This window comes from Cygnus olor, chromosome 20, assembly GCF_009769625.2.
Source record: "Cygnus olor isolate bCygOlo1 chromosome 20, bCygOlo1.pri.v2, whole genome shotgun sequence".
NCBI lineage: Eukaryota > Metazoa > Chordata > Aves > Anseriformes > Anatidae > Cygnus > Cygnus olor.
This window is the reverse complement of record NC_049188.1, coordinates 1,012,463-1,039,876: the sequence shown is the minus strand read 5'-3', so window position 1 is coordinate 1,039,876 and position 27,414 is coordinate 1,012,463. Positions and strand designations below refer to the sequence as shown.

Below are 27,414 nucleotides of genomic sequence, written 5' to 3'. Positions count from 1 at the left end.
GTGAGAAGCTCCTCAAAGACGTACCCGATTCCTGGCGGGGCTTGGAGCGTTTGCAGGGCTGGGGAGGTTGAAACTGCCGTAGCCATGGCGATGGGATGCTGAGCGGGGTCCCAGCTGGCTGCCCGACCTTTGGAGGGCTGGGTAATTGTGCAGTGCTTGCTCCGTTGTCCCCTGCCGAAACGGGGCAGAGGGGGCTGTGGGTGGCCGTGGCCACGCCGTAGGGGTAGGTAGCAGCCAGGAGGTGCAGGGCAGCTGGTGTGGGTGCGTGGTGCCAGGAGGAGCCGTGGTGCCAGTTCCGTCCGAGGTCACAGACCGGCGGTGGCACCACCGGACAGAGGGGCCGCAGCAGCTGCCGCATGCACGCCGAAGCTCAAGGCCGGACTGCTGGCACCATGCAGAGCCGCAGGGCAGACATCAGCCAGCAGACCCAGGAGCTGCGCAACATCATCATCTTGCAAGGTGCTGCTCCTTCGGCCTCGCGGGCACAACCCAGCATGGGGGGCCCTCGGGGCGCAGGGATGTGTCCGGTTTGTGGGGTGCGCTGGGATGTTGGTCTCCAGCGTGGCAGCCAAAACAAATGGGTGGCAGCCGCACTGGGATGGGGCCTGCAGTGGCTGCCTGGTCCCCTGAGCAATGCGACCCCCTGCAGAAAGGGGCCATCGGGTCCCCAGCGGGGCTGCTCCCTTCCTGCTTGGTGGGACCAGCCGAGCGTGTGGCTGCCCAGGCATTGGGGAGGCGGGATTTGGCCCAATGTCTTTGTCCCTTCCTGGCTTTTTCCCACTGCCCAAGCCTCTGGGGCAGAGGGGATGCATTTGTGCAAAAGGGGGCAGCAGCAGTGGGTGAGGATAGGCTGTCCTGTGCCAGAGCCTGGCAACAGGACATCATCCTGCATGGCACCAAGAGCACTCTAACGTCCTCTAGAGCAAGGGAGGAAGTCTTTCACGCAGTCGTCTGAGGAAAAGCTCAGCCAGAACAGAGATCTGCTCCCCCAGCTGCGCGGGATGGTGCAGGAGGACATCCATGCCCTGGGCATTGCCCAGAAGGTACCTGCAGATCCCCTCAGCTGTGCCCCTGCTCCCCTGCTGGGTCTCTCCAGGAGCAGGTACCAGCCCCATGGGGCAACAACAGCATGTGACAGTCCCCAACCTGGCACTGATGTTCTCTCTGCCCTCTCCTGCCTGCAGCATGACCAGCTCATCATCTCCAAGGCTTGCAGAGCAGAGAAGAACTTGGACATTGTTTTGGCTGGCAAGACGGTGGAGGTAATGGGCAGGGCCTGACTGGCACCAGCTGCTGGCAGGGGTTGGGAAGGGACACTTGTAGGAGCCTTTGGGCCAGCAGCCCCCCGGTGGTGGCTGCAAGACCTGGGGTGTTCACAGGTCACATCCCATCAGAAACAATCTGCAGCTGCAGTGGGTGGACACCAGCACCCCCTCTGCCCTGCCCCACCTCCCAGGGCAAAGCTCTCCCACCCTCAGCCGTGCCACGGCAGTGACCATTTCCCAGTGTCCCCGGGTCCCCGGCTCTGCTCTGGAATGAGCTTCCCAGGCAGGTCCCCATCCCCTCCCAACCTGCCTGCCCAGGGTGCCCGGGAGAAGCTCCAGAGCAGCATCTTCAAGCGGGTGAACGCCTGCAACGCGTTGCTGTATGAGGTGAGGCAGCGCGGCCGGACCCAGGACGAGCTGCAGCAGCGGCTGCAGCAGCTGCTGGATGTCAAAATCGATGACAAGCGGCTCCAGGAGCAGGTGCAGGTACATGCCACCCCTTCCCCATCCCGAGCTCCCCGGGCTTGGTATGCTGCGCCACCCTGTGTCCTGCCCCGCAGGTGATTCGCCAGCTGGAGAACAGCATTGAGAAGATGCTCCTGAAAGTCCACACCGGGCAGAAGGTGACCCTGCTGTACCTGGCAGTGCGGGATGTCCTCAAGAAGGTGGGCTGTCCCCGTAACGCCAGCACAGAGCACTGCGACGGACGTGCCCCGTGGCTGGGCTCTGCCTTGGGCCATCTGCTGAGGTTGGCTTGACCTGGGACTCGGAGAGGTGACGCGGGGTGGCTCTGTGTGTCCCAGGAGCTGGCCTACCTGCCTCTGCATCTGGACCTCCTGCACGGGATGGCCGGGGTGTACCATGGGGAGCTGGAGGACATGGAGGTCATGGCTTTGGATGCCCTCAAAGCCAATGACATAACCAAGGTGAGCAGCTGGGGGACTTCTTACATGCTTCAAAGCCTACAGAGGTCCAACAAAAACAGCCCCACGTGCCCAGGCTGGTGCATCTTCCTGCAGTAAATTGCAGAAGGACTGAGCTGGACCTGCCCACAACAAGCAGATGCCTCCATAGCTCCTCCAGCATCCTGCTCTCTGTGGCCCTGGGGCTGGAGACAGCCTGCTGGGAGCACTGGTGACAGTGAAGTCAGCCTGCTCCAGCCTCCAGCCCTCCATGCCCTCCGTACTCATTTCCTGTGTAGCCCAGGAGGTCAATTTTGGCCATCCATGGATACCAGCTGGCCCACGGAGGTCCTTCCCAGCTTTGACAGCCATTTCTCCCTTCTCTCTGACTCTAATGTGCTCCAGGAGGAGCTGGCCAAGTTGGAAACAGAGTTCCTCGCAGAGAGAGAGCTCAGGCACTGCTCCCTGGCTGCCCAAAAGGTGCAAATCGACCGACTTTGGCTCAAGGATGCAAGTGAAAAGCACTTGAGAGCGGTGAGCTGGTGGGAGCTGGGGCAGGGGGCAGTGCTGAGACCCCCCGGGGTGGGTGTGCCGCAGGGCCACCCTCCCCAGGTGCCAGCAGCTCAGGGGGTCACAACGAGTGTCCTTGCAGCAAGCCAGGTACGACCTGGCCGTGGACTTCCCCTCCCTGCTGCCACAGGACTCGCTGCTGGGTGAGTGCCTGGAGGGGTGCAGGGGCTGGGGAACCCGAGGAGGAGGAGGCAGCCTCCTTCCTCCCCTGCCCCTTTCTTCTGCCCAGGCACCAAGCTGGAGGCCACCAAGTCCCAGATCGAGCACGAGGCCCGGGTGACGTCAGAGGTGGAGAAGGCCAAGGCTGCGGTGCAGTGCTCCTGCCTCTGGGTGAGGGAAATCCCACCTGGGAACACCCAGCCGTGGGGAGCTGAGACTGCTCTGCTCAGGGCTTCATCGAGGGGCTCCTCTCCCGAGCCCCCTGAAGCCAGCCCCTCTTGCTCATGGTTCCGACCCCCTGGGCCCTGCGGGCTGAGTCCTCGTGCTGTGCCCTGGGCAGGACATCACGGGCAGGCTGCTGGCACAGCAGAAGTCCACGGCGGAGCTGGAGCAGCACATCAGGGCGTGTGAGGAGAAGAAGCAGGTGCTGAAGGACATGCTGAGGGACTTGGAGCTGAAGCAGGCAGAGCTGAAGTTTCGCCAGTCCCCAAGTGCCATCAGGTGCTGCTGGCCTCAGGCTGCAGAGGGCCTCCTGGGGGCCCAGGTCAGGATCCAGCACATCCCTGGGGAGCAGGGCCACGTCCTCCTGCCATGCGTGCACTGGGACATTCATGTCCCAACAGGCCACCCTGCCTCTGTCCCCCTCAGCTGCCCACCTCTCCTGCACTAGGGCCTGCGTTCAGCAGGGTGCTCCCCGCTTTGGTCCTGACAGAGCACCCAAAGTCCCCCCAGGACAGCAGGGACATGGGGCAAGGAGGGATGAGTGAGATCCTCCTGTCCAGAGCCATGGTGGTGATAACAGGACCTGAGGCCACACGGTGGAGGTGTCTCTCAGACCCAGCCTGCCCCAGCAGGGCACGTGGAGGACATGTCCTCCCTGCCAGGCCTGAGCTGCAGTGCAGGCAGCATCCACTCCACAGCGTGGGCCTACCTGGGCAGTTTTTGCAACACTTTTGGGGTGTCTCTGCACGTGGGCACCCATACAGACGTGTGTGGGTCTGGTCAGCTGCAGGAGGCTGGAGGCAGAGCTGAGGACAAGCCTGCAACAGGAGGAGGCCCGGTTGGAGCAGGCACAAGCCCAGTCCCTGAGGAACCAGGAGCTCCTGCTCCTGTTTGAAAATGGCATCGACAACCTCTTTATCCGCCTGTACGGCATCGATGTACCCGAGCAGGTACAGGGTGCAGCAAGGAGCTCAGGACCCAGCTGCCACCAGGAGCAGGTCCTGCCTGTCCCCACTGTGTGTCCCCTCCCCAGCACAGGACCCATGGCAGTGCTACGGGGCATCCCAGTGACACTTGGAGCTGCTACCATCACCCCAAGCAACTCGTAATCCCTGTCAATGTTGTTCTTCCTTCTGGCCCCAGGATGTCTCCATCGAGCTGAAGGGGGTGGATGAGAAGCTGCAGTACTGCGAGCAGAAGCTGCAGCACCTGGTGCAGCGGGTGGTCTCCCTGCCTGTCCACAGCTACAGCCCTGACGAGGACAACGAGGTGCGCAGGGGCCCTGTCCCTGCTGTGGTCCTTGGGGCCCTGCATATGGCTCCTCTGGGTGGCCTGTCTCAGGGTGTCCTCCCTGATGGGAGGATGGAGGTGGCCTTGGTGCAGGGCCGGGGTAGTGCTGGACACCGCAGGGTGCCCCCTTCCCTAGGGGGACATCAAGGTGGGACACCCCTGAGGTTGCAACACCCACCATCCCTTCAGCAATTACCCCGGAACATCTTTCGCAGACTTTTGTGAAGGTCAGGAATTTTCTGGAGAAAACAACCGCGAGAGAGCCGCAGAACCTGAAGATTTCCTTGGAGGACATAGGCTCTGTGGTCCAAGGTAGGAGAACACGGGGACAAGTCCCACAGCAACTGCCCCAGCCCATGGGACTTCTGGGTGTCCTGTTTTGCCTCCCACTGTCCCAGCGGACCCCAGCTCACAAGCTGATCCCAACCCATGCGCTGTCCCCAGACCCTGGGGCTGACTTTGGCTGTCTCCAAGGTTTTGAGCATGGGTGGTTGTTTTTGGTGGGTATGGGGGAGAGAACAAAGGCAGCTGGTGGGGTGGTGAGTGCTGAACCACATCAAGAGGTGCTGTGGGTCTTCACCAGCCAAATGAGAGTCTCCTAAATCACCTGGCAGGGAAGAAGGACCAGTGCTTGTTTCTGTCTGTGGCCTCCTGTTAGATGCTCTTAGACGAGATTGAGTGCTCAGCAGCTCACCACCTCTTTATTCACAACGAGGGAGATGTGGCCACCACCTCACAGCTCCAGACCTTTACAGAAAGCCCCAGCAGAGTCAGAGATGAACCACTGAGATGGGGGTGGCATTGCCAGTGGATGCTGAGAATGGAAAATCTAGTTGACAGTGCCTGTGCTGGAGATGCCAACAACCCTCCGAGACGTGAAGGCTCTCCCTGGGGACACAGGTATGGTGGAGGTGGCCTCCCAGCCCCACTAAGCCCATTTGTTCCTGCTCTCTGCCACAGATCCCTTTGATTTTGCTGACAAAGACCACGGCCTGGTTCTCACCCGGGAGGACATCAAGAAGCAAGGGCTGCACCTGATCGAAAGCAAGATGAAAAGTGGCAAGAGGAAGTAGTGGTTGCTCCCCCAGAGCTCCTGATGCCTCAGACCACCCCCTGTGCCCTTTTCCCAGCAGGTTTAATAGAGCAGAGCTTTTTCATCCCTCCTAAGCCTGTGGTAAGGCTGGAAGGGGGGGGATCTGGGAGGTGGTCTTGTCCCACTGCCCTCACCTGCTGCTCACCCTACAGAGCTGGGGACGAGCTGGGGACATGCTGTGGTGGAATAGTTTTCCCCCCTGGAGCAAAGCCATGGGCAGGCTGGCTTTCTTCCCCCTTGATCCTGTAGGGCCAGTTCCACTGTGGGGTCTCTGGTCAACCCCAGCCCCAAAAGGCTATGCAGTGAGCCAAGGCCACACACTGGGACAAGAACAAACAGGTAGTGGCACCTAAGCATGCAGGTGCCCAAGCAGGCAGCAGGACTTGAAGTCATGCACTGAAGCATAGAAGAAAGCTGCCTGTGACTGATTTAATCCCATGGTGGCTCCTTGCAGGAGGTTGGATGGTGACATGGCAATGATGGATGGGGACACGGCAGCTCAGGAGGGTTGGTACCACCTACAAGGAGTCCCAGAGTTGCAAGGCACCAGGTCACGCTTTTGGTCCCTTCAGGTTTTTTGGTGAGGTTCCAGAGTAGGAGCTGACCTACCCACTGGGTTAGATTTAATGGAATTGCACTAGGCACAAGGCCACCCAGCATGGACCTGGTTGCATGACCTTCCCACTGTCCCATGGCTCCGAGACAGTTGGGGGGGGAAGCGTATGGGTGGTGGGGCAGCCTGGGTGGGCATGGCACCTCTGGACAGGTGCATGGGGAAGGAGGGACAGATCCTGCCTCGAGAAGGAGGAACTAAACATCAGATGAAGTCCCCAGACTAGGGCTGTCCAACCTCTTCTTGCACCTCTTGTGCCTCTTCCCTCCCCTGTGGCCTATGCACACATCATTCAGCCCCTGCTGACAGCCTTGAACTCCAGGCATCAGCTCTGCGCTGCAGGGAGGTGCCTGGAGGTGACATCGAACCCAGTGGGACCTGGAGAGCAGAGGATGCCCTGCCAAGCCTGGTGGTGGGTTGTAGGCACCTGGCCCTACCAGGACACATCATCTTCTCTGCAAGCAAAGGCACACATAAAACAATGCTGCAAATAGATGGTGCTGTTTCCCCAAATACAGCCAGCACCAAGGGCTTCTGGCAGGGACCTGTACTCCCTTCTGGTGACCCAGAATCTGGTGACACCACATTCCAGCCCACAGGGGGACATCGGCACTGTCATTTCCACGTGGTGTCTGCACTTGGTGCTGACATCACTTGCGACTTCATTGCTGTGCAGAAGGGAAGGGCTGTTTTTGCTGAGCCTCCCAGGGGATGGGCAGGTCACACCAAGTGTTCTTGGTGGGTTTTGTGAGACTGCAGATATAGAGAATATATTGCAAAAAGCACAGCCTAATTTGTCTTTAAAAGGAAGCTCCAGAAATAGCACAATTTGCCAGTGAAGGCATCTAATGGAGCTTTTCAGAATCAATAGCCACATAGGCACACTCTTCTGCATAATTACACCAGTCCCGTTCTCACATGCCCACCACAGCCAGGGTGTGTGTTTTGGGGTCTGGACCAGAAAATAGTCTGCAATCAAGGGGCCGAGCAAGCAGCAGGGCTGGATGGTGCTGGACCACTGAAACCACGTCCACGATCTCCACACCCAGGGTCTGAAGAGCCTTAGCCAGGCCGTACTGGTGGGCTCTATTCAAATAGAGAATTAGGAAGCCAAATACTTGCCCAACAACCCCGACTTGAGCAGAAAACATCTCTGCTTTTTGTGCAGGGCCCCGTCTCCAGAGCCCACCAGGCTGATGTTGAGATTGGTACACTCACACCCCACAACACTGGGGTGACGCAGCTGTAGTGGTGGCATTGTTGATGAGAAATCACGGAAAATCCACCCACCCATGGGCTTTTGTGCAAAGCATCTGTTCCTTCTCTCTTTCAAGGCCGTGTAAGTGGCTGCCCAGCAGTTTTAACTACAATGGGGCTGCAGGAACCAACAGGAACTCCAGTGTTTGCTTTTACAAGATCTAGCACAGCACAAGTATGGAGCATTAATTCTGTCTCAGCTGGCTTAGAAGCTGCACCTCCAGGACGCATCTGTTAGACAGCAGGCACCCCACTGCTCAATAAACGTGAGCGGTTTGAAGCCATTTGGTAAAAATAACTTAATCAGGTACTTCAGAATTATGCACATAGCTGCTGGGGGTGCTTTCCTCTCAAGAAGCTCCTGATAGCCTCACGTCCTTCTGAAGGAGCTCCCTTAAAAAGAGAGGCTTTTTAGAGCATGGTGATGGTGCTTTGTCCCTTGCACTCAGTCCTGATGCACAAAGGAGCAGGAAAGGACACTGGAAAGCTCTGGAGAAGACCTCCCGTAGTCTGACACATTTCCTCTCCCTCTTCTTCAGCCTCCAAAAGGTATTTGGTGAGAGGCAGAGCCAGATCACTCAGCTAGGCCAGGGCCTTCCTTCAGTTGAGTTCAGAGCTGAAGAAAAAGTTTCAAGCTCTTACTCTGGTTTTTCTATTCTGGATGTGAGAAAGAGAGAAACCACAAAACATGTTGAACACTTCTTCATTTTCTGGAGAACCGGGGCTGTGTCCCGCCCTGAGGAGTGCGAGGCGGTTCTGGGGCGCACTGGCTGCCTCCTGGGAGCAGAGTGACGGCACGCCATGGCTTTGTGGCTACAGGGCTGCCGAAACCGCCAGGTCTGGAGAGGAACTTACAGAGGCAACCAGACTCATCACGAGCATTCATTGGCTGTGTTCAGACGCAGCATCCCAAACCTTTATAACAGCCAAAAAACAAGGGGAAGGCATTCTGTGCTGCGAGCCAGCAGCTCATAGGCTCGCAGACAGACCTCAGTGCCACCATGGATGGAGCTGGACATGGGCTGGGCACTGTTTGGACAGGTGGATCCCAGCACCCCAATTTTAAACCCCTTCTGCCGAAGCGAAGGTGCAAGAGGGAGTGGGAAGGAACCAGAGCAGCGGCTTGGCTCCTGGGTTCAAGATCCGGATGCCCTAGGGCACTGTCCCCACCCCACAGAGGCCGTGGGGCAGGAGAACCATGCAGGGGTGCTCCCGGGGAGGGCAATGTGCCCGCCTGGCCTCTGGGAGGGAAGGGCTGGTGCTGGCAGGGGGTCCAGCAGGCATGGAGATAGCACAGCCCTGGAAGGAGTGGAGAGATTTCCTCTGCCGCCCAGAGAAACATTTCCTCCCACCACAATTATTGCCAAAGGGCTGGAGAGCTCCAGCACGATTGTCTGCAGGCGGTGCCAGCGCTGGTGAGGGACCTAAAATAGGACATCAGAGAATGCACATCAGAGAATTCGCCGCACTAAAATATCTCTGCCCTGGAAACACTTGTGGGAAGGCTGGGTTTTGGGTGGAATTGTTTTTTCTTTTAAGGATGTGATCAAAATCAGATGGAATGAAGCAGAACCAAGGGTAGGCACAGGCTGGAACTGTTATCAGAGCCTGAGCACTGGGGTTTTCCTGCTGAGCACACAAGCAAAGGGCCGGGGTGAGGGGCACCAGGCCAAGTCAGCTGGTTTGGGGCCACGAGAGGCTGCGCTGGCTGCCCTGGGCAGGGCCACCAGGGCAGGGCTGCTCAGGAGCTGCAGGAGGCAAGTTCCTGCATCCAAAGGAACTCAAGCACTTCTCCCTTTCACTTTGATATTATAATGACTGACATTTATGCAGATGACTTTTGAACTTTTTTGACTTTTTTGCCCCCTGAATAGCGACGTGATGGCTTCCCCCTGCATCAGGTGTCAGTGGGGTCGCGGTGCACACTGCGGCTCCTGCTCCATGGCACGGAGGCTCTGGCCCGTGGCCTCTCTTGCTCCTGGCTGGTGCTGCCTGGGGTAGCCCAAAGTGGCCCCAAAGAGCACGATAAGAGGGGAGAGATCAGTCTTGGCAGCACCAAGCATGTGTCCAGGACACTTTCACCATCCAGGAAGGATTGCTCCGTTGTGCACCCCTCCCACAGCACCAAAGCCTCGTGCCCTACAGAGCAGGTTTGCATCACCCAGGGCTTTGCTCCCAAAGACTCCTGTCTTTGGCACGGGCTGGGGTCTGGCACCGTTTGGGGCAGTATTGGTGGGGAATGTGCCATACACTGTGACTCAGGTGGTCTGAAAACTGCAAGCAAGGAGGAAAGCGGCTGCCAGAACCTCAGCCCTGACCCCATCAGCATGGTTTCACCTTGGGACAGGAGTGGCTGGCGCACGCCCCAGCCCTGGCCAGGTTGAGGATGACCAGAAGCAGCCAAAGGACCTGCAGCAGCTGAGGAACAGCAACAAGCATCCAAAGGCAGAGCCTCTGCCTGGGCTTCTCCCCCAGCCAGACCACAGAGCTGAGTCCCACCTGTGAGGGATTTGGGGAAAAGCCTACCCAAAGTCTCCCCTGCTGGTAGCTGTGGTCTTTGGGGTGCAGATACAGGGGCAGGGGGATCTGGATGGCAATGGAGCACGGCGGGGGACAGGGCTGGGAGCAGACCGGAGCGGGGACACCCAGCAAGGGTCCTCCAGGCACCAGGCAGAGGGGCTGGAGATAAACCTGCTCCCTACCAGCTCATCCAACCAGCTCCCGCTGAAGCCAAACTGGGATTACTGGTCACGCGTGCTCATAGGGGTGATCCAGCCGCCATGTGCCAGGGGGGTTGGGGGCAGAGCAGGCCGTGTGGGGCAGATGCTCCCAGCTCAGGCCCCAGGGGTTCCCAGCAGTGCCCAGTGCCAGGAGCACCCACAGCATGGTGTGACAGGGGGACGAGCCAGCACCGGGCACTGGTCCTTGTGTCCCAGGGGGCTTGGGCAGCTGGAGCTCTCCCACCCGCTGTCTGGGTGCCCTGTGTCTGTTTCAGCAGCATGGGGGGTGGCAGAAATCCCCCCAAAATCCATTCTGATGGACCTTTCCAGGGAAGAAGAAGCCAGGAGTGAGAGGTCATCCTCATCATCCTCATGCCTCGCCTGCCCGCACGCGGCCCGTGGAAGTGAGACGTGGTTGCAGACAAGCCAGGTCAGCCGTATTTATTGAGAACGTTTGTGGAGGGGTTAAAAATATTTCCACTAGCTCTATAAGAATTTATAAACCTATACTCTTTGTATACTTTAATAAATGCATCTATGACCGTCATGCAAAGGTAGGTACTTCTGTAAGAAAATAGCAAGGTAAAAAAAGGAAAGCGCTAACACAGCCTGCAGGTCCTTGCTCACGGGGCGGTGACAGAGGGAGCCCTCAGGCTGCAGCCGATGCAGGGACACGGGTGGTACCCACCAGGCATTGTCCCCGGCACCCTGTGCCACCCAGCCTGGGACACCTCCAGCCACACCGTGGGGGCTCAAACCCACCCTGAGAGGGTGGCCTGGGCCCTGGCAGGGAGGGGACATGGCCCTGTGCCCCAGTTCTGCCCCCACCCCGCAGCCTGGCCATCCCCTTCAGCCTTTCCCCACTGCCCGCAGGGAAGCAGGGAGCTGGGGGGGGCTCCCCTGGGGCCAGGCAGCAGCGCTCTGCCTGCAAGCAGCATAGGCGGGGACGTCCTGGGGGGTGCACAGGGACACAAGAGACAAGCAAGCGGCACCAGGGGCCGAAATGGCAGCGAGGGATGATGCTCTTGCCAAGGGAGGGGAGGGCGATTATTGCTCTATAGGGCCAACATCGGGGGCGGTCTCTGCTCATGGGGACTTAGGGTTCAAGGGATTTTCTACAGGGACAGTGATGCCCCAAGGCTCCTTGTGCACTGACTGGGGGTGCTCCCATGGGACCGTGCTCACTGGGGAGAGGGAACATGCCCAGGACATGGGGCTGGGCACCATCAAGCTTCAGGCCCTTCTCTGCTGGCACCGAGGTGGCCACGGGCCCAAGTGGTGGCTGTCCCTCCAGCCCCTCAGTGACCCACGGGCCCCCTACAGTCACATTTTCCCTTCCATTCCCAAAGTGGGAACCAGCAGTGGGGCGGCCCCTGTTTTGTAGGGCTGGGACTGTCCTCTCCTTTCATCTCCTTTTACACTGAGCAGGCAGCCCCAGGTGACACAGGGACAAGAGCCACAAGGTGGGGAGCAGGGTGGTGGTGGCCTCCTGGGAGATACCCGGGGCTGGGGCGACAGAGGAGGAACCGAAGCACTGGGGACAAAGCTGCACCCAGCCCAGGGGGTGGAGGGGTGGCCGGGACAGGGTTTGGGGGACCCCCGGGCTGGGCACCCCGTCCCTCGCGGTGCCCAGGTCCATAAGGCGATACCGCAGCAGCTTAAGGTGAGAGGTGTTGTTGGTACCGAGTCTCGCAGCTTGGCTTGGATGGAGCGTGATGTAAACATCTCTGATCCGCATGGCACACGGCCGGAGGAGGACGAGGAGGAGGGGGCTAGTGGGAGTCCTTCATCTGCTTCTGGATCTTCTGCAGCATCTCCTGCATGCGCCGCAGCTGGGAGAGAGCAAAGGGGTGACAACCAGGGAGGTGGCACCTCCATGGGCTTCCCCCAGCCATGTCACCTTCCCTGCACACAGATTTGAGTCAAGCATTCCAGGCAGGTCTGGATCATCAAGAGATGTGTTTTGGGGAGAAAACCTCTGATTCCCCTCAAATGCTTCCCCAGCCCACCTGCAGGGTGTAACCTGCTGGGTCTGGGGGCAGAGCATGGAGACAGCGGGATGCTCGGGGGGCCCTGTGCTCACCTCCTCGTCCTTCTCCCGGATGAGCTTCTCCGTCTCCGAATCAGGCACCGGGGGGATGACAGGGATGGGGAAATCTGTCCCACTCTCCCGCGTCAGTTTGCTGTGGGGCAGAGAGAGGAGATGAGGCTGTTCCCACCTCCACCTCCAAAACCGAGCTCTCCTCCCCCAACTCACAAAACATCTCCCAGACCCATACAAGAGCTGGGGACAACCAAAGGGGACAGTGCTGGCCCCCTGGTGTCCCACGGCCCCCGAAGACAGCAGGGCTGTGCCACAGCCCCTGCTCCCAGCAGCTCTGCGCTGCTTTTCCAGAGCATCATCCGGGAAAGGCACTCGTGGTACAGAGCACCCTGCCCGGGGCCATCCCATCGCAGCGGGCTGGATCGATGGCTTCTCCCATGGCAAGGACACAGGGAGGGACCAGCTCTCGTGGCCGGGTCCCTGCGGGAGCCACGCACTGCCCCAGCCGGTGACCACGTGGCTGCGACATCGCTGCCGCTCGCAGCGGTCACGCGTGTCAGCCCCGTGCCCACGGTGTGGGGACATGCGGGAGCGGTGCCGGCTGTGGCAGAGCTGATGTGTGGGGAGGCTGCCCCTGGTGCTGGGGTGGTGCGGGCATGCAAAGGCAGGGTCTGGTTTCTGGTTGAGTTTTGATCTGTTTGGGAGATCACTGCCCATCAGCACGGCTCCTGACAGTGGCAGGGGGAATTTTGGAGCCGCAGGGATGGTGGCGAGCTCCAGCCCCGGCAGCGAGATGAGGTTGGAGCTGGCACCAGGCATGGGCCAAGCGGCTTCACCAGCCCTGAGCACCCACCTGAGGGACCTTCCTAAAACAGGCACCCAGCTGCCTCCTGCACCCCGAGCTAGCATCACCCCAGTTTGGGGTTGCCTCCCTTTGGATGGGAAAGCTGGGTGCCACCAGATGGGGACACAGCGGGGCCGTGGCAAACACACGAGTGCCTGCAGACCCCTTGGGCACTGCTGGAGGTGGGTGCTTGGGTGACAGTGCCAGGCAGGGTCCCTGCAACCCCACCGTGCCTGGGTGAGCTGGGCAGCCCCAGTGACAGCTCTGCAGGGGAACTGCATCCTCCCATTGTCGTGGGCACTGCCAGCACCATGCCCCCAGCCACGGGAAGCTTGACAGTGGGCAACTAGATGCTGATCTGGGCAATGGGCAGGTGGCCTGGGGCTGGCTGTCCCCAGGAGCCCCCCCGGTACTTTCCTGCAGAGCCCTTGCAGGCACAGAAGGACCAAGACAGCATTGGGTACCAGCAAGCACTTTATAGAGGGGCCAGGGGACGCAGGCAGCAGTGGCAGCAGGGGACGAGCACGTCCCAGGCTCAGTCTGCAGAGCAGTCGGCACAGCACAGCCGCAGCGTGGAGGGCTGCCTCCTTCTCCCGCAGCATGCATGGAGAGACGAGCTTAGGGCACCCATCGCCACCGCCAGCCGTCCCCGACTGCCACCCATGACCATCCCACGAGCAAAGCACAAGCCACCCGCCAAGCCCCCACACTGCACCGGCGAGGGCTCTGCAGCCAGCCCCATGGGGCACCTACTTTTTGGGGTCACCCCGGGAATTCTGGGGATTCTGAAGGGGATGCGAGTACCACGAGTCTGGTGGGCATTGAGGGCAGAGCCTTGGCACCAGCTGCTCGCTCTGCTCTGGCCCCAGAGCCCGTGGGGACAAAGGGTCCCCACCAACCCCTCCAGCCAGCAAGGAAAGGGCCACCCCAATGCCAACCCAAGGAGAAGAGAGGCTGCCCCATCCCTTCCCACAGCCCAGCCCCACTCCCAGCCCCGTACTTGCGGTTCCTCTCCTTCACCACCATGCGGGTCATGCTCTGGATGCACTGTGTGCGGTAGTTCTCGTAGTGGGTCTCCCGCGTCACGTCCTTCAGGTCCTGCATGTGTGTCCTCACCAGCATGGTGCGCAGCTTCACGAAGTCGCAGTGGGACGGGTTCTCCACTGCGGGGGAGCCGGGGGTCAGGGGGCCCCACCAGCCCCCCTCCCCAAACCCCCAGCATGGGGACCACAGGACGGAGAAGGGGTGCGCGATGTCCCCATCCCTGCAGGGACAGGTCCCCCCATGGCGTTACCTTCCACGATGCCCCAGGGGTAGAGGCGCCCACGGACGCGCCGGCCCTTGGCCTCCACGACCGTGTTGCTGCCGATGACAGCGAAGGGGATGCTCTCCTGCAAGAGGATGGCGAGGGTTATAGCAGGACTCGGTCCTGCTGCCGTGGTCCAAATCCCCCCACCCACATCTCCTTGGCCGTATCCAGCACGGCTCTGCCAAGATGCCCCAGAGCCCTGGCTGTGGGGTGGCAGAGCTCGCAGCAGGGTTTCTCCATCCCACCGAGCTACAGGTGGCAGCAGCTCAGGGAGATGTCCAGCCCCGTGCGACACATCCCAAACCCACCGTGCTGGGCTGCTGGAGGGCTTGCCTGGCACCAGGGACGATGTGCTCCCCCCAGCCCTGGGGCTGCAGGGGCCCAACCCACCTTCAGCGCCTGGTCCTGCAGCTTGAACTCCTCATCCTCGTCCGAGTCGCACTCGGGGAACTGGTAGATGCGGATCCCGTAGTGGTCGATCTCCTCGCGGATCTGCGCACACAGCCTGGGTGAGGACGGGGCTCTGCCTCTCGGAAAGGGGGTGAGGAAGCACCACGGGCAGGGCCACACACCCGGTGTCCCCCAGGGGCCAGCCACGCACCCAGCAAACCTGTCCCCCACAGGAGGGGGGCAGGATGTCACGGACACCTCCACCACCCCAGAGAGACAGGACCCTGGGGACCATCAGTACTGGGGGCACGGGGGATGCTCCACAGCAAAGCCCAGGCAGGGGATGGGAAGGACCGCCAGGCAAGAGGGAGGTGAGGGGACAGCCCCAGGCAGGATCAGCTCCCCCTCACCTTGTTCTTCATGCGCTCCACCTCAGAGGGTGTCAGGGTGTCCGCCTTGGCCAGAACAGGCACGATGTTCACCCGCTGGTGCAGGGCTCGCATGAACTCCACATCCAGGGGCCGGAGGCTGCGGGGGAGCCCTGTGAGCCCCAAGTCCCTTCTCTGACCCCCTGGTGTTGCTGACGGCCTCGGGCGGGCAGGGAAGGGGGGGACTGCCCCTACCCGTGGCCGAAGGGCGAGATGAAGTAGATGCAGCAGTGGACACGGTTGTCCTGGATGTTTTTCCGGTTCAGGCCACTCTCATCGCGGAAATACTGCTCAAACTGCTGGTCGATGTAGTCAGCCACAGGCTTCCAGCTGGGGGAACAGGAGGGCTGGCAGGGGGGATGACCACTGGAGACCCCATGGGCTTTCCCCAGTCCCAACCCCAACACCTCCGGGCCCAACACCACTTCCCAGGGCTCAGCGTCCCGAGAACAGGGGCTGCACAAACCACAGCACCGTGGGGCGTCCCTGCCTCGGAGCCGCTCGCACCCCCAGCAGTGCTCCCTGTCCCCAGGGCCACCCCAGCGCACCCACGTCCCTCTCCCCGCACCACTCGGTGTTGTTGACGGCGTCCCCGAAGCCCGGCGTGTCCACGATGGTCAGGCGCAGCTTGACGCCCTTCTCCTCAATGTCCACCACGTGCTTGGTGATCTCCACCGTCTGCGTGATGCGCTCTGCAAGGGCAGGAGAAACGGGGATGGCACGGGCACTCCGGTCGAGGGTCAGGGACGAGCACGACGTGCTCATCTCCGCACACGGTGGGCACAGCCGCGGTGGCACCATGCTCACCCTTCCCCAGTGGCCATGCCATCACCTCCTGTGACAGCATCTGTCCAGCACCAAGCAGGGCACCCACCCCAACTTAGCCCCAGCCTGAAGGCACTGCTCTCCCTGTGCTAGAGCAGAGCCTGGGGTCACATCCAGCCCCTGGGAGCACAGGATGCCTCCCAGCTCCCAGTGTCCCCAAGCTCCTGGTCACCTTGTCCACCGAACCCAAGCACTTCACTGCCCACAGCTGCTTTTGGCTTTTGAACTCAGAAGCCAACAGGAGCCCTCCTTCTGTGAACACAGCCAGGGCAGCATGAGGATGAGGAAGGTGGGCTGCCAGAGCATCACCTCGGGAGCATTTTCAGTTCCCTGCACCCCTGTGTGACCCCACAGCCCCATGACTGTGTGATTTTAACAACCCTTTACCCCCAGCCCCCCTGCACGCCCCATGTCCCTGCACCTCCATGCCCCAGGGATGCTCTCTTCACTCCATGTGCGTGTGGCCGCCTGTGTTCATTTAGGCTGAAAATTGCTCCTGGCAACCAAAACAAACCCAATAACCCCCCCGGACCGCGGGGATCTGGACCCTTCGGGCTATTTTTAATTAGCGTGGCCACCGCAGCTGAAGTGGAGCCATCCACGTGGCACTGCGCCCCGGACCCCGACTGTCCCTGACCCAACAAGCCGGGCTTTGTTCCCCCTCTGCTTTGCAGCCCAGGACAAAGCCCAGCGGGGGGGCACTGTGCTGGTGGGCCCCGCTGCCTTGGCAAAGCATCACGCCTGCTTCTGCCTTTGGGGAAGCCCAGAAGGGACAAACGCGGGTGTGAGGGACCGGAGGAGCCCAGCTGGGTGCGGAGAAGAGCTGCCAGCCCCTCGGGGGGGAAACAGATGGAGATGTCCCTCCAAACCCATCCGTGTCCCCTCCCCACAGCAATCAGGGTGTTCACAGCTGCTGCCCAGTGCCTGGTGCGGGCTGTCCTCACCTTCGGCATTCAGGAGCTTGCGGTCCCTGTACATGTCCGTCAGGAAGAGGCTGTTGACGAGGGTGGATTTCCCCAGCCCAGACTCCCCTGGGGTGATGGGGAGCAGTGAGGGGACGCCCAGGTCACCATCCCCGCTCCGGCCACCGCGCCAGGCCCCTACCTGCCACCATGAGCGTGAAGTCAAAGCCCTTCTTCACCGACTTGCGATGGACCTGGTTGGGGAGCGTGGCAAACCCCACGTACTCCTTGTCATCCTGCAGGGAGAGGGGACGTGGGACAGGGGACGCTGCTCTCCCCACCGGGGCTGTGTCCCCCGAGGCAGCCCAAGGGGTCCCCTTGGGTTCACTGGGCAGGCACATCCTCTGCGGTGACTCCTTTGTCCCCCCCTCCCAGCCCGCCCACACCCCAGGGACCCACCGCACCTCGGAGGAGTCGTAGGGGTCCAGCTGCCCCCAGGGGCTGCGCGGCCGGGAGGGGCTGGGCGGCGGGGGGGCCGTGATGAGCTGCTGGGCATCCAGGGGCCGAGGGCGAGAGAAGGGCCGGGTGTCCCTGTCATCGGCAGGCTCCTCGGTGGGGACCCTGCCACAGAGGGGGTGGCCGGGCTCCCGCCTGCCCTCGGGGGGCTCCACTTTGCAGGGGCTGCCAGTGGGGGGACAGTCCCGGAGGAACTGGGTGAGCTCAGCCTCCTCCGAGTCCTCCTTCAGGAAGCGCTTGATCTGGGGGGAAAAAGGGGTGAGGAAGGAGGGGATGCCTGCGGTGGCACCGCTCAGCATCAGGACCCCCAAACCTCCACAGCCAGCCTCATGCGCCCCCAAGGCAGAGGGGGGTAAACCTTGGGAAAAAAAAGAGGGGGACAACAGTGCCAGCCCCGGGACAGGCGTGAGGGCAGTGTGGGGACAGCAGGGTCCGTGCACTCCGCAGCGCGGGCGCTTACAGCCTGTTGCATGGGGAGGTCGGCCGGCTCCTGGCACTCCGGGGGGCAGGGATGGGGACTGTCACCCCTGGCCCTGGGGAGGCCCTGGGCACCCCCATGTTCCTTGGGGTCTTCTGGGGTGGGCAGAGCCCCCGCATGCGCCATGGCCTGCAGGGAGCACGGGGAGGGGGGGATGGGGAGAAGAGAGATGAGAGACAGCAGCCATGGAGCTGGGGGGCAAACAGGGGTCTGCTCATGGGCTCCCCATGGAAACTGCCTTGGGAATCCCACCCTACAGGGGGATCCCCAGATTGGGGACAGGGGTGAGCCCCCACCCTGCACAGTGGCACTGAGGTGAGAGCCCCCCATGGGGACACACATGTCCCCCTGCACCCCGTGTCCCTGCGGAGGGCGGCCGTGCTGGAGGCCAGGCGAGAGGTGCCGGGTGAGCGGGCTGGAAACGAGGTCACGCTGCTGCTCTGCCCAGAACCCCCACGGCCACCAGGATGGGGGATGGCAGTGCCAGGCTGGTGGTACCGTATGTCTCCCCCTCGTCCCCCTCCCCATCCCCATCCCCAGCAGGTCAACAGTGCTCAGCAGGTCCCTGACACCGCAGCATCCTCCCCTTGTCGGTGCGCTCAGCACACCCTGCCCATCCGGGGACAGGTGACCACTGCCACCAAGCATTCCCAGCCCCACTGCCCCGGCTCTGTCCCATGGGGCTGCAACCCTTTGGGGCCCAGGCCCCCACACCCCAGCACAGAGAAGCTCCTCAAAGCTGTATCGCATCCTCCCTGCAGTGAGTGTGTCCCTCAGGACAGAGCATCAGCTGTGGCACGTTCTCCAGCCCCCCTCCAGCTGGGTGTGGGGCTCCCCCCGTGTCCCCCACCCGTGTCTGCCCCCTCTCCCCCGATGCTCCCCCCATACCTCCTGCAGAGGCTGCAGCTCAGGGCCGGTGGCCATGGCCGAGCCGGTGTCACCGTGGCTGGGAGATGCTGCGAGTGGCACCGGTTGCGCCGAGGCTCAGAGAGGGACAGGAGCACATTAGCATAACTCCACCCTGTGCAGGCACCGGGGCACCCAGGCACAGCCCTCCTGAGTGCAGTGGGGCAGTGGCAGCGTGGGGGGCACAAGAGGGGAGCCTCCAGGCACAGGGAGCAGAGTGAGCCCAGCTTCTGGCCAGCTACGGAGCAGGAGGTTGGCTCTTGGAGGTGTCAGGGACCAGCGAAGCATCGCTGGCCAGGAGGTGGACAGGCAGGCAGGGGGAAATGGGGCTGCCTGAGCCCCCCAGCCCTTGGGCTGAGCACGCAGCTTGGAGGACATTCATCCCAAGAGAAACAGCTCCATCCCCAGAGAAACACAGCTCAGCTGCCGGTGTTCAACCTCAAGGGTTAACCAAAGCATTAACAGCCCATGGAGGAGCCGGAGGCAGCAGCCCGAGCTGTCAGTGTTGGGGGTCTCCCCCATCAGCCCAACGGTGATTCGCCTTGATGCATGTCGAGATGCATCGAAGCAGCTCAGGCGCGGAGCCGGGCAGGCTTCACTCGCCTGAGTTACCCAGGGAAGTGCTAAAAAGCCCCAGAGCGCTGCCCTGTGCTGCGGAGGGCAGCTGGGAGACGAAGCACGAGGGGCCAACAGAGGCTGATGGTCCTGTGCCGGGTCCCAGCACCCACAACCCATAACGCCAGCACGGGCTCTCAGGCTGAGCCCTGGCAGCGCACACAGCACCAGTGGCGCTGCTCCCTGACTGTCCCACGCCGGCGCCCACCTGCAAGCTGGGATTTATGTGTGCCATGCCCCGTAAGCGGATTACACACCCCGCCGCACATGCGAGCCGCTGCCGGCTGCCCTGTCCCCGCCTGTCACCCTGCATCACACCATCCTGTGCGGTGACAGCTCGAGGGTGCCACGGGGTGAGGTTGGCGGGGCACTGGGGCAGCACAGTCTGAGCTGGGAGAGCCACTGTTGGCATCTCCACACCTGGCTGTTCTCCACAGCCTCCCACGGCTGCTCCGGGGAGGCTTCGCACCCAGGACGTGGGTGAGGGCTGCCAGGCACCTGCAGCATCCCCAGCCCCACGTCCCCAGGGGCAGCATTGCGCCCTGTCCCCACAGGGGTGGGAGGAATTGTCCCAGCCAGGTGCTGTCCCCACAGCCGTGCCCCACCTGAAGGTGACACCCCGATGTGCCACCCACGGCACTGCACACACCACAGCTGGGCATCTAAGGCAGACGGGGCCGCAGATGCCCTCATCCCCACCACGTGCCGCCCCCTCCACTCCCCAGCATCTATGTACCTCGGTGCTCCTCACGCACCGCACTGCAGCGAGAGGATTCCCCTCCCCGTAACCACCCCCCACCAAAGCCTGGTTTTCCCAGGAGCAGCACGGGGGGCTCGGCTGTCCCAGCGTCCCTTCCCTGGGGCAGCCAGCACCTGGGCTGCTCGTGCTGCGACCTGCCTGCTGCCGCCCTCTTGTAATCGGAGTTTCTCGCTCCCAGCTCCCAGCTCCCACCCCATCAGTGCCGTCCCCATTGGGAAACCGAGTCCCTGAGCTGCATCGCTCAGCTTGAGCAGCCTGAGCAGCCTGGGGAGGCTGTGGGGGAGCAGAAAACACATGTAGCTGGGACCTCCGGGGCTGGAGCACCCCTGGATGCGTGTGGGGGAACCATGGAGGAGCGGGGTGCTGGGCACCCTACAAACAGGGCACAGGGTCAGGCTTGGTACCAGGCCTGGGCAGAGTGGCCATGCAGAGAGACACACACGAGAAGAGCTTCCCAACGCGCCCCTCGGTGCGGGAGCTGCAGTCCCGTCCCTTCGGGGCACCTTTTAGGAGCAGGTTGAGTTACCTGGGGGGCGGACCCGGGCCGAGAGCGTGCACGGCAGCACCTCGGGTGCTGCAGCCTGGAAGTGACAGCGGGGCCTGCCCGGACTGGAATCGGGCAGCGTTTTGACGCGCGCCATTAACCACAGGGGCAAACGGCCCCAAGCAAACGAGAAGATTCGGGGCGCTGAGAGCCTGAAGTGGCTCCGACGTGGCCGGGAGCTGGGGCTCAGCAGCCCGCCCGGGGAGGACAGGGGTGTCCCTTGGGTCCGTCCATCCCCAAAGCCAATTCGGGGACTTTCGGGGACGACGCTCCGCAGAAGCGGTGTCGGCACGCTCTGCCAGCCGCCCTCCCGCCTGCTTGCGCTGCGTCCCGCTCCGAGGAATGCGCCGGTCCCGTTCCCACGGCGGCCGCTCGGGAAGGACGGGCGGATCGCTCCCGCCGGGGGTCCCTCCGCGGGCACCTCGCGGCCCCCCGGGGACCCCGCGGGGGGGATGCGCGGTGCCGGGGCGCAGGACGGGCCGCGGGGGGGGGGCCGGGTCCGGGTCCGGGAGGGCTCCTGGCGGCTCCGCACCTCGCCGGGACCCCGCTCCAAGCGGCCCCGTGGGAGGGCCCGGCCCGGCCGGCAGCGCCGCCGGCACCGCAATCGCGAGCGGCTGCCGGGAACCGGCCGAAGGCCCCGGTAAGGGCGGGGGGGTGGGGACAGACACAGCCGCTGCCCCCCCCGTCCCTTACGGCGGTGCCCGGGATGGGGGCCGCAGACGGGGGGCGCAGGTGCCGCTTTCCGGGGATGGGGTAGGAAGGGGGCGCCCCGATGCCACGGTGTGGGGGGGCGATGTGCAGCTCCCCCCCCCCGTGCCCCCGGTCCCGGGCAGGTGCGGCCGCGCTGTGCCCCCCCTCCCCGGCCCCGCTGCGGCACCGGCGCTCCTGGCCCGCTCCGCCCCCGCGGCGCCGTCACCTTCACGGAGGGCACCGGGAGCGGGGAGGCGGCCCCGGGCGGCCCCCCCCCCGTCCTCGTCCCCGTTCCCGTCCCGCCCCGGCCTTACCATGGCTGCCGGGCGCCGTCCGGGAGCGGCGGCTGCCGAGCGGCACGGCCGGGCCCCGCCGCCGGGATGAGCAGAAATAGCAGCGGCGGGGGCGGGGCGGGGCGGGGCGGCACCGGGCACCGCCACCGGCACCGGCATCGATGCACCGGCACCGGCACCGGCATCAGTGCCTGTGCTCGGCACCGGGACCGGCACCAGCGTCAGAATCGGGCACCGGAAAACGGGCACTGGCAGCACCAGCAGCAGCGCTGGGCACCGGCATCAGCACTGGCACCAGCATCAGCACTGGTATCAGCATTGGCACCAGCACTGACACCAGTATTAGCACTGGCTTCAGCACCAGGCACTGGCACTGGTACCAATGCTGGCACCAACACCAGGCACTGGCATCAGCACCAGCACTGGGAACTGGGATCTGTGCACCAAAACTGGTACGGGGCATTGGACACCAGTACCAGCACCAGCATCAACACCAGCACTGGGAACTGTGCGCCAGCGCCAGCACCATGCACAGCACACCAACACCATGGACTGGGCACTGGCATCAGCACCACGTACCGGGCACATGGCAGCAGCACCAGGCACTGGCACCAGCACCTGGTACTGGTGCAGGTGGGAGGGAACAGCCCCAGCACCAGGGCAGCAGCACCAGGCACTGCCACCAGTACCAGGCACTGCCCAGCTGGTACCGAGCACTGGGCAGGAGGCACCGAGCGCTGGGGAACACTCACTGGTCACTGCACACCAGCTACAGGGTACTGGCCACTGGGTACCAGCACTGGTACCAGTCTGCATACTGGGAGCTGCACAACTGTTGCTGGGAGCTGGCACCACACATCACACACCGGGCACCAGGCACTGGATCCTGCGGCTCTGTCTGCAAAATCACAGCCTGCTCTGTGCTGTCCCTGTCCCTGTCCCTGTCCCTGTCCCTGTCCCTGTCCCTGTCCCGAAACGGTGCTGGGGTTGGAGGCAGCTGCTTTTGGGGACACTCCCGGCCATGGGACCCTGCAGTGAGTGCTGGTGGCACGTGGCTGTGTCCCTCCTGTCCCCATGGAGGGCTGGGGAGGACACTGGCACAAGACAGCGGCCGGGGCGTCATGGAGTGCTTGTGTTCCCGGCCGTGAAAGGGGCAGCGGGGGGCTTGGCCAGCAGCAGCTGGAGGCAAAGCCGGAGCCAGCCCCAGGCAGAGGCTGGGACCATCTCGCTCCCACAGCTCTGCCCCCAGCACTGTCACTGCTCAGGGCCTCGTCCCCTCCATGCCGTGGGGACGTGGCCAGATGGCTCCATGCACCGTGCTCGCTTTATTCCTGTAAACAGCCCATGGAGGCACAATCGGGCACGTGGGAGCCCGAGCAGCGCTCGGGCCCCGTCCATCTGGGGCAGCGGGCAGTGGGCAGGCGCGGGGCAGGGGCAGGTAGGGGAGGATGGATGCTTAAATCCCTAATCCCCGCAGCAGCGCTTTCCTCTGAGAGGCAGCATTACTGGGGATTACCCACTTACACGTTCCAGGAGCTCATCCCTGTCTCCCGGTGCCCTTCAAGGAGCAGCTGCTCCCATGGGGGGGCACTGAGCCAGGCACTGCTGTGATGAGCTGGCCGTGCTCAGCCAGGCCAGCAGGCGATGCGTGCAACTTCCGGCAGTGGGAATTTGGCCAGGGCCTCACTCAAGGATCCCGGTGCCTGGCGGAGGCTGTGGGATGTGGCTGCAGAGCTGCAGCCCAGGCTTTAAATAGAGCATTAAAAGCTGAAGGGATCAGCTGCGGAGTGGGAGGGGGATGCAGGGGGGGCAAGCCCAGGCTACGTCGTGGCAGCTGGAGCTAAAGGGGGTCACGCTCTGTCCGTGCCTGGCTGAGGAAGAGTGTTCGGTGTGCCCAACACGGCCACATCACAGCGGGGAATGGGGCTTTTTGGGTTGTCTTGCGCATTTTCCCTGTGAGAGCAGGGCAGCTCTGTGACGCAGAGGTGGTGATGCCCCCATCACTAGGGATGCTGCACTGGCTGGCCTGGGCCAGCTGCATTTTTCTTGGTGGGGAATGACACAGAAGGAGCAGCAGTGATATGGAGGAAGGCTGGCGGTCCCCAAGGCACCCTGAGCACCCCGGCCTCCCTCACCCCGGCCAGCAGCAGCAGCCGGGTGCTGGCTGGGAAGGGAAGCTGCAGCGAGCATCTACCAAGGGCCAGCGCTCTATAATTATCATGGGAGGCTGAGTTATTTTGGGAAGAGGCTATGCACTGCCAAAGCTTTTATTCCTCCAAACCAAAACAAGATGGAAAGAGCCCATCCCAGGATGCTGCATCCGGCGGGCGCGGGGCTGTTAACCCCTTGCCTGCCCACTCCCCCCGCCAACACCCTCCTCTCTGCGCCCATTCCCCCAGCACCACACCGAGACGGGTCCTTGGCTCCTCGGCGGGCTTCCCAAGGGGTTGCTGTCCCCAGCCCACCCGTGCACAGCACACAGGGCCAGGGCTGAGTGCCCACGCCACAGGGTCAGCCCCCTCCTCTCACACTGGCAGGTTCAGAGGCTGTGAAGCCACTCACAGCATTCTCTGTGAGAACTACTTATTTTTAGCTATTTCGGTTGCAACGGGTCCATTTTTTGGGGCCTCGCCAGCACGGAGGCTCGGCAGAGGAATGCCTGCTGGGGTCACCACCTAGCCGTCCCTGAGGGCTCAAAGCAAACTTCCCAGTGCTTCCCACAGGACACAGCCTTGGAAGGATGCCGACACGTGCCCATGGCACTTTGCTGCCTCGGAAGACCCCCTGAGACAGCCAAGCAATGTCCAGGCTGGGAGCACACTCATTTTTCCCAGTGTGAGGAGGATGAGCTGCATTGTACACCCCGGGGTGCTACCCAAGTGCCTGGGTCGCTCCCTGTGCTGGATCCCTGCAGGGCAACCAACAGCCCTTGAAACACTGCACCAGGGTCTCGCAGACACCCAAACCCACACACCAGCATCTCCACATCCTTGTGCCAAGCCCCTCGGCTGCCCCTCTGCAGCCAGCTCTGGACCAGGGCAGGGGCCCTCTGGGGGGCTCGGGCATGGGGTGAGCTCTGTGCCACCCCCTGAGCCTTCCCACACTTCATCACATGCCATCGGCCCCCAAAAATCCTTTGCAAAGTGTTCAGCAGATGGTGTTGACCCCTCCCCTTCCCAGTTTGGGGACACGGTGGCAGTGGGGAATTGGCAGCACCCGGTGTCACCTCAGCCAGGCCATCGCTTACCTCTGCATCTGGAGCCACAGCCAGGGAGGGGTCAGCACCGGAGCAGGCAGAGGACAACAGCCAGAGCAAGGAAAAGCAAGTTTTTCCATCAGTAGCAGCTGAGGATTTCTAGGGCTCCTTGGATGTCCCCCCAAGCCCCCCCAGACCCCCCATTCAGGCCAGGGCCAGCACAGGGCACGGTTTGGGTGGCACGGTGTGTCGGTGTGTCACTGCTGCAGAGGGGCAGGGGCAGGGAGGCAGCGATGTGGTGGGGAAGCTCAAACGGCAGCAGAGGGGGCCCTGCAGCCTGCCCAGGCCTGGTGGCCGAGGGACCTGAGCTTGTATAGTTGGGATCAGAACGCTGTGTTTATGTAGGCCCTACACAAACTGCCACGAGGGGCCGGCCTCACCTTTCAGGGACCAGAGGAGGTCAGCGTGCCTCTTGTCCGCCAGATCTGCAATGGAGAGGAAGGGCAGTGAGCGATAGCTCCAGCTGCAACTTGTGGCCACTGCCCCTGTGCAATGTCCCCTCTGCAGTGTCTCCAGGCTGTGCCCCGGCCAGATCCCTGTGGCCAGGGTGGAGCGGAGGGGACGAGGACATCCTTGACATCCTTCCTGGGGCACTTCTTGCCGCATTCACATCTCCCTCCCACCCCAACCGCAGCAGGTTCAGCCCAAACTCACCCATGAAGAAAGTCCTAAGTCCAGAGGCCTCCAGCTCCCTGCCTGCCATGTCCCCATCGTCAGCGTCACAGCCAGAGGGGAAGCTCTTGGACATCACCTCCTGTGGGATGGCGGTGGCAGGGGCTCTGCCGCATGGTGCCAGCTCGGCCACGTCCTCGCTGGAGCCACCTCTGCCCGCCGTGACCTCGGTGATGGCACCCAGCTCCGAAAAGCCAATCTGGGTGGCATTCAGCCTCATCGGTGGGAACACGGGACGCGGGGCCACCTGCTGCTCTGGGTGCACCAGGGGCCACCAAGCCGAGTCGGGGCCAGGCTTGGGCAGCGCCCTGGCAGTGGGGACATCCCTGGAGAGCACTGGGGGCAGGGGGACAGCTGGGCCCTGGTAGTCCCTACCAGGGGCATGGGTGTCCTCAGGGGAGTGCTCAGTGGGGTGTGGGAGCACGGGCACGGGTTTGGTCTGGGTGCCCTTGTCCCTCATGGGAGGTGACGGCCGGGAAGGTGTCGTGGGCCAGTAGCCCCCTTGGGCCACCTCTGCCTCCACCACTCGCCGCAGCCGCTTGGCCGTGCGGTGCAGGGCACAGCGGTATTCCTCCTGCTCCTCGGCACGGCCCTCCACCCTCCGCACCCCCCTGCTCTCCCGTGGGGCTGAGGCCCCCGTGCCAGGCTGGGCTGGCGGGGGCTCCAGGGTCGAGGAGCCCGGCGTGGTGCCAGGCTCGGGGGAGGCCTGGTGCAGCACGCACCGGTAGCTGGATTTGTCCCTGGGTTGTTGCGTGGCCCTGCGGGACAGCTTGGTGTTAGTGATGGCTGCGGGGCTGCATGGTGCCGGTGGTGGGGATGGGGAGCTGCTGGTGGGGTGGGCAGCAGGGGGGGCTCGCTGCGGGGCTGGGGGTGTGGGCAGCCGGGTCTTCACATCGACCCGCGGGGGTGGCAAAACCTCCGTGCTGGGCTCGGTCTGGGTCATCTGCTCCCTAAGGAGGACAGCCCTGCTGCGGCGGCACTGGGGCCGTGCCAGGGCCCCCTGGGTGTCATGCGGGGGGCAGCCCCCAGCTGGTGGCTCTGCCTGGGACAAGTTGCTTGTCAGGGGGGTGACCGAGTGGCCACCGCTTTGTCCCTGCCCTGATCCAGGCTGCGGCCGGCCGCTGGCTCTCGCTTGTCTTCCCACCCGCCGGACACCGAGGGGACTCTGCAGGGCCACCAGCAAGTGACCCGATGTCACCGGCTGCACCAGGCACATCCCGCTCCGCAGCTCCATCACCGTGCAGGGCGAGAGGCTGCGGGGGGACTCGGGGACCCGTGGGGTTGGGGTGGAGGCGCTGCCAGGCTGGGGGACAGCAGCCGAGGGGTCCCGCGTGGTGTCACTGTCTGGCGGCAGCAGGGGGTTCGGGGCCATGGGGCTACACGTGGCACGGCCGCGGCTTGGCTGAAATCAGTCCCCAGGGAGGAGGGCACGCGCGAGCCCGGCTGCCCGCGGCAATGGTGTCCTGTGCCCGGAGCAGAGAAGCGGTGCAGCGTGATGTCACCAAGGGCACCGGGCGCTCCTGTTCCTTCACCAGGGTGACCAGGGGCACGGGGGTGATGCAGGACCTGGCTGGGGGTGCCCTCAGGCTGCTCCATGGGATGCAGCCACCATCTCCCCCCCAGCTCCCCCAGGTGCCCCTTTAGCGAAGGAATGGCCAGGGACGCAGCGGAGGGGACAGGCTGCTGGCACGGCCCTGAAGGCCCTGACTCTGGGCAGCACTGGAGCAATAAACCACAAGGTTTCCCTTGTGATCCACACGGATCCAGCCTGGATCTGATTCCCTTTTCCTTATGGCTGTGCAGTCTCATCGCCTGGCTGCAGCATCGCCTAGGGCCACCCCGTTGTCACCA

General features: G+C 63.1%; 2 protein-coding genes across 5 annotated transcripts; one reads left to right on the top strand and one right to left on the bottom strand.

The window, feature by feature from the left end:
• Positions 1-26: 26 nt before the first annotated feature.
• On the top strand, positions 27-10,513 carry CCDC183 (coiled-coil domain containing 183). Of its 2 annotated transcripts, none has more exons than XM_040533121.1 (14): positions 27-459; positions 922-1,043; positions 1,185-1,262; positions 1,584-1,751; positions 1,826-1,930; positions 2,069-2,191; positions 2,573-2,701; positions 2,820-2,880; positions 2,967-3,067; positions 3,237-3,397; positions 3,909-4,068; positions 4,262-4,387; positions 4,624-4,720; positions 5,369-10,513. In XM_040533121.1, exons 1-14 carry the CDS (start codon positions 357-359, stop codon positions 5,479-5,481), a joined length of 1,647 nt encoding a protein of 548 aa, XP_040389055.1. In that variant the 5' UTR covers positions 27-356; the 3' UTR covers positions 5,482-10,513. The 2 variants fall into 2 exon arrangements, with proteins under 2 accessions (XP_040389055.1, XP_040389054.1); XM_040533120.1 differs by having other exon boundaries at positions 3,903-4,068.
• Positions 10,514-10,517: 4 nt separating this feature from the next.
• Positions 10,518-27,060, bottom strand: SEPTIN4 (septin 4). Of its 3 annotated transcripts, XM_040533112.1 has the most exons (14): positions 25,546-27,054; positions 25,272-25,316; positions 24,883-24,890; positions 17,298-17,591; positions 17,036-17,129; positions 16,876-16,962; positions 15,675-15,798; positions 15,302-15,436; positions 15,089-15,206; positions 14,679-14,780; positions 14,274-14,370; positions 13,980-14,142; positions 12,175-12,274; positions 10,518-11,923 (listed from the first exon to the last, which is right to left on the bottom strand). In XM_040533112.1, the coding sequence occupies exons 1-14, from the start codon at positions 26,933-26,935 to the stop codon at positions 11,864-11,866; spliced, it is 2,817 nt and encodes a 938-aa protein (XP_040389046.1). In that variant the 5' UTR covers positions 26,936-27,054; the 3' UTR covers positions 10,518-11,863. The 3 variants fall into 3 exon arrangements, with proteins under 3 accessions (XP_040389046.1, XP_040389048.1, XP_040389047.1); XM_040533113.1 differs by lacking the exons at positions 10,518-11,923; positions 12,175-12,274 and adding an exon at positions 13,417-13,566 and having other exon boundaries at positions 25,546-27,060; XM_040533114.1 differs by lacking the exons at positions 24,883-24,890; positions 25,272-25,316; positions 25,546-27,054 and adding an exon at positions 21,657-21,745.
• Positions 27,061-27,414: the final 354 nt, after the last annotated feature.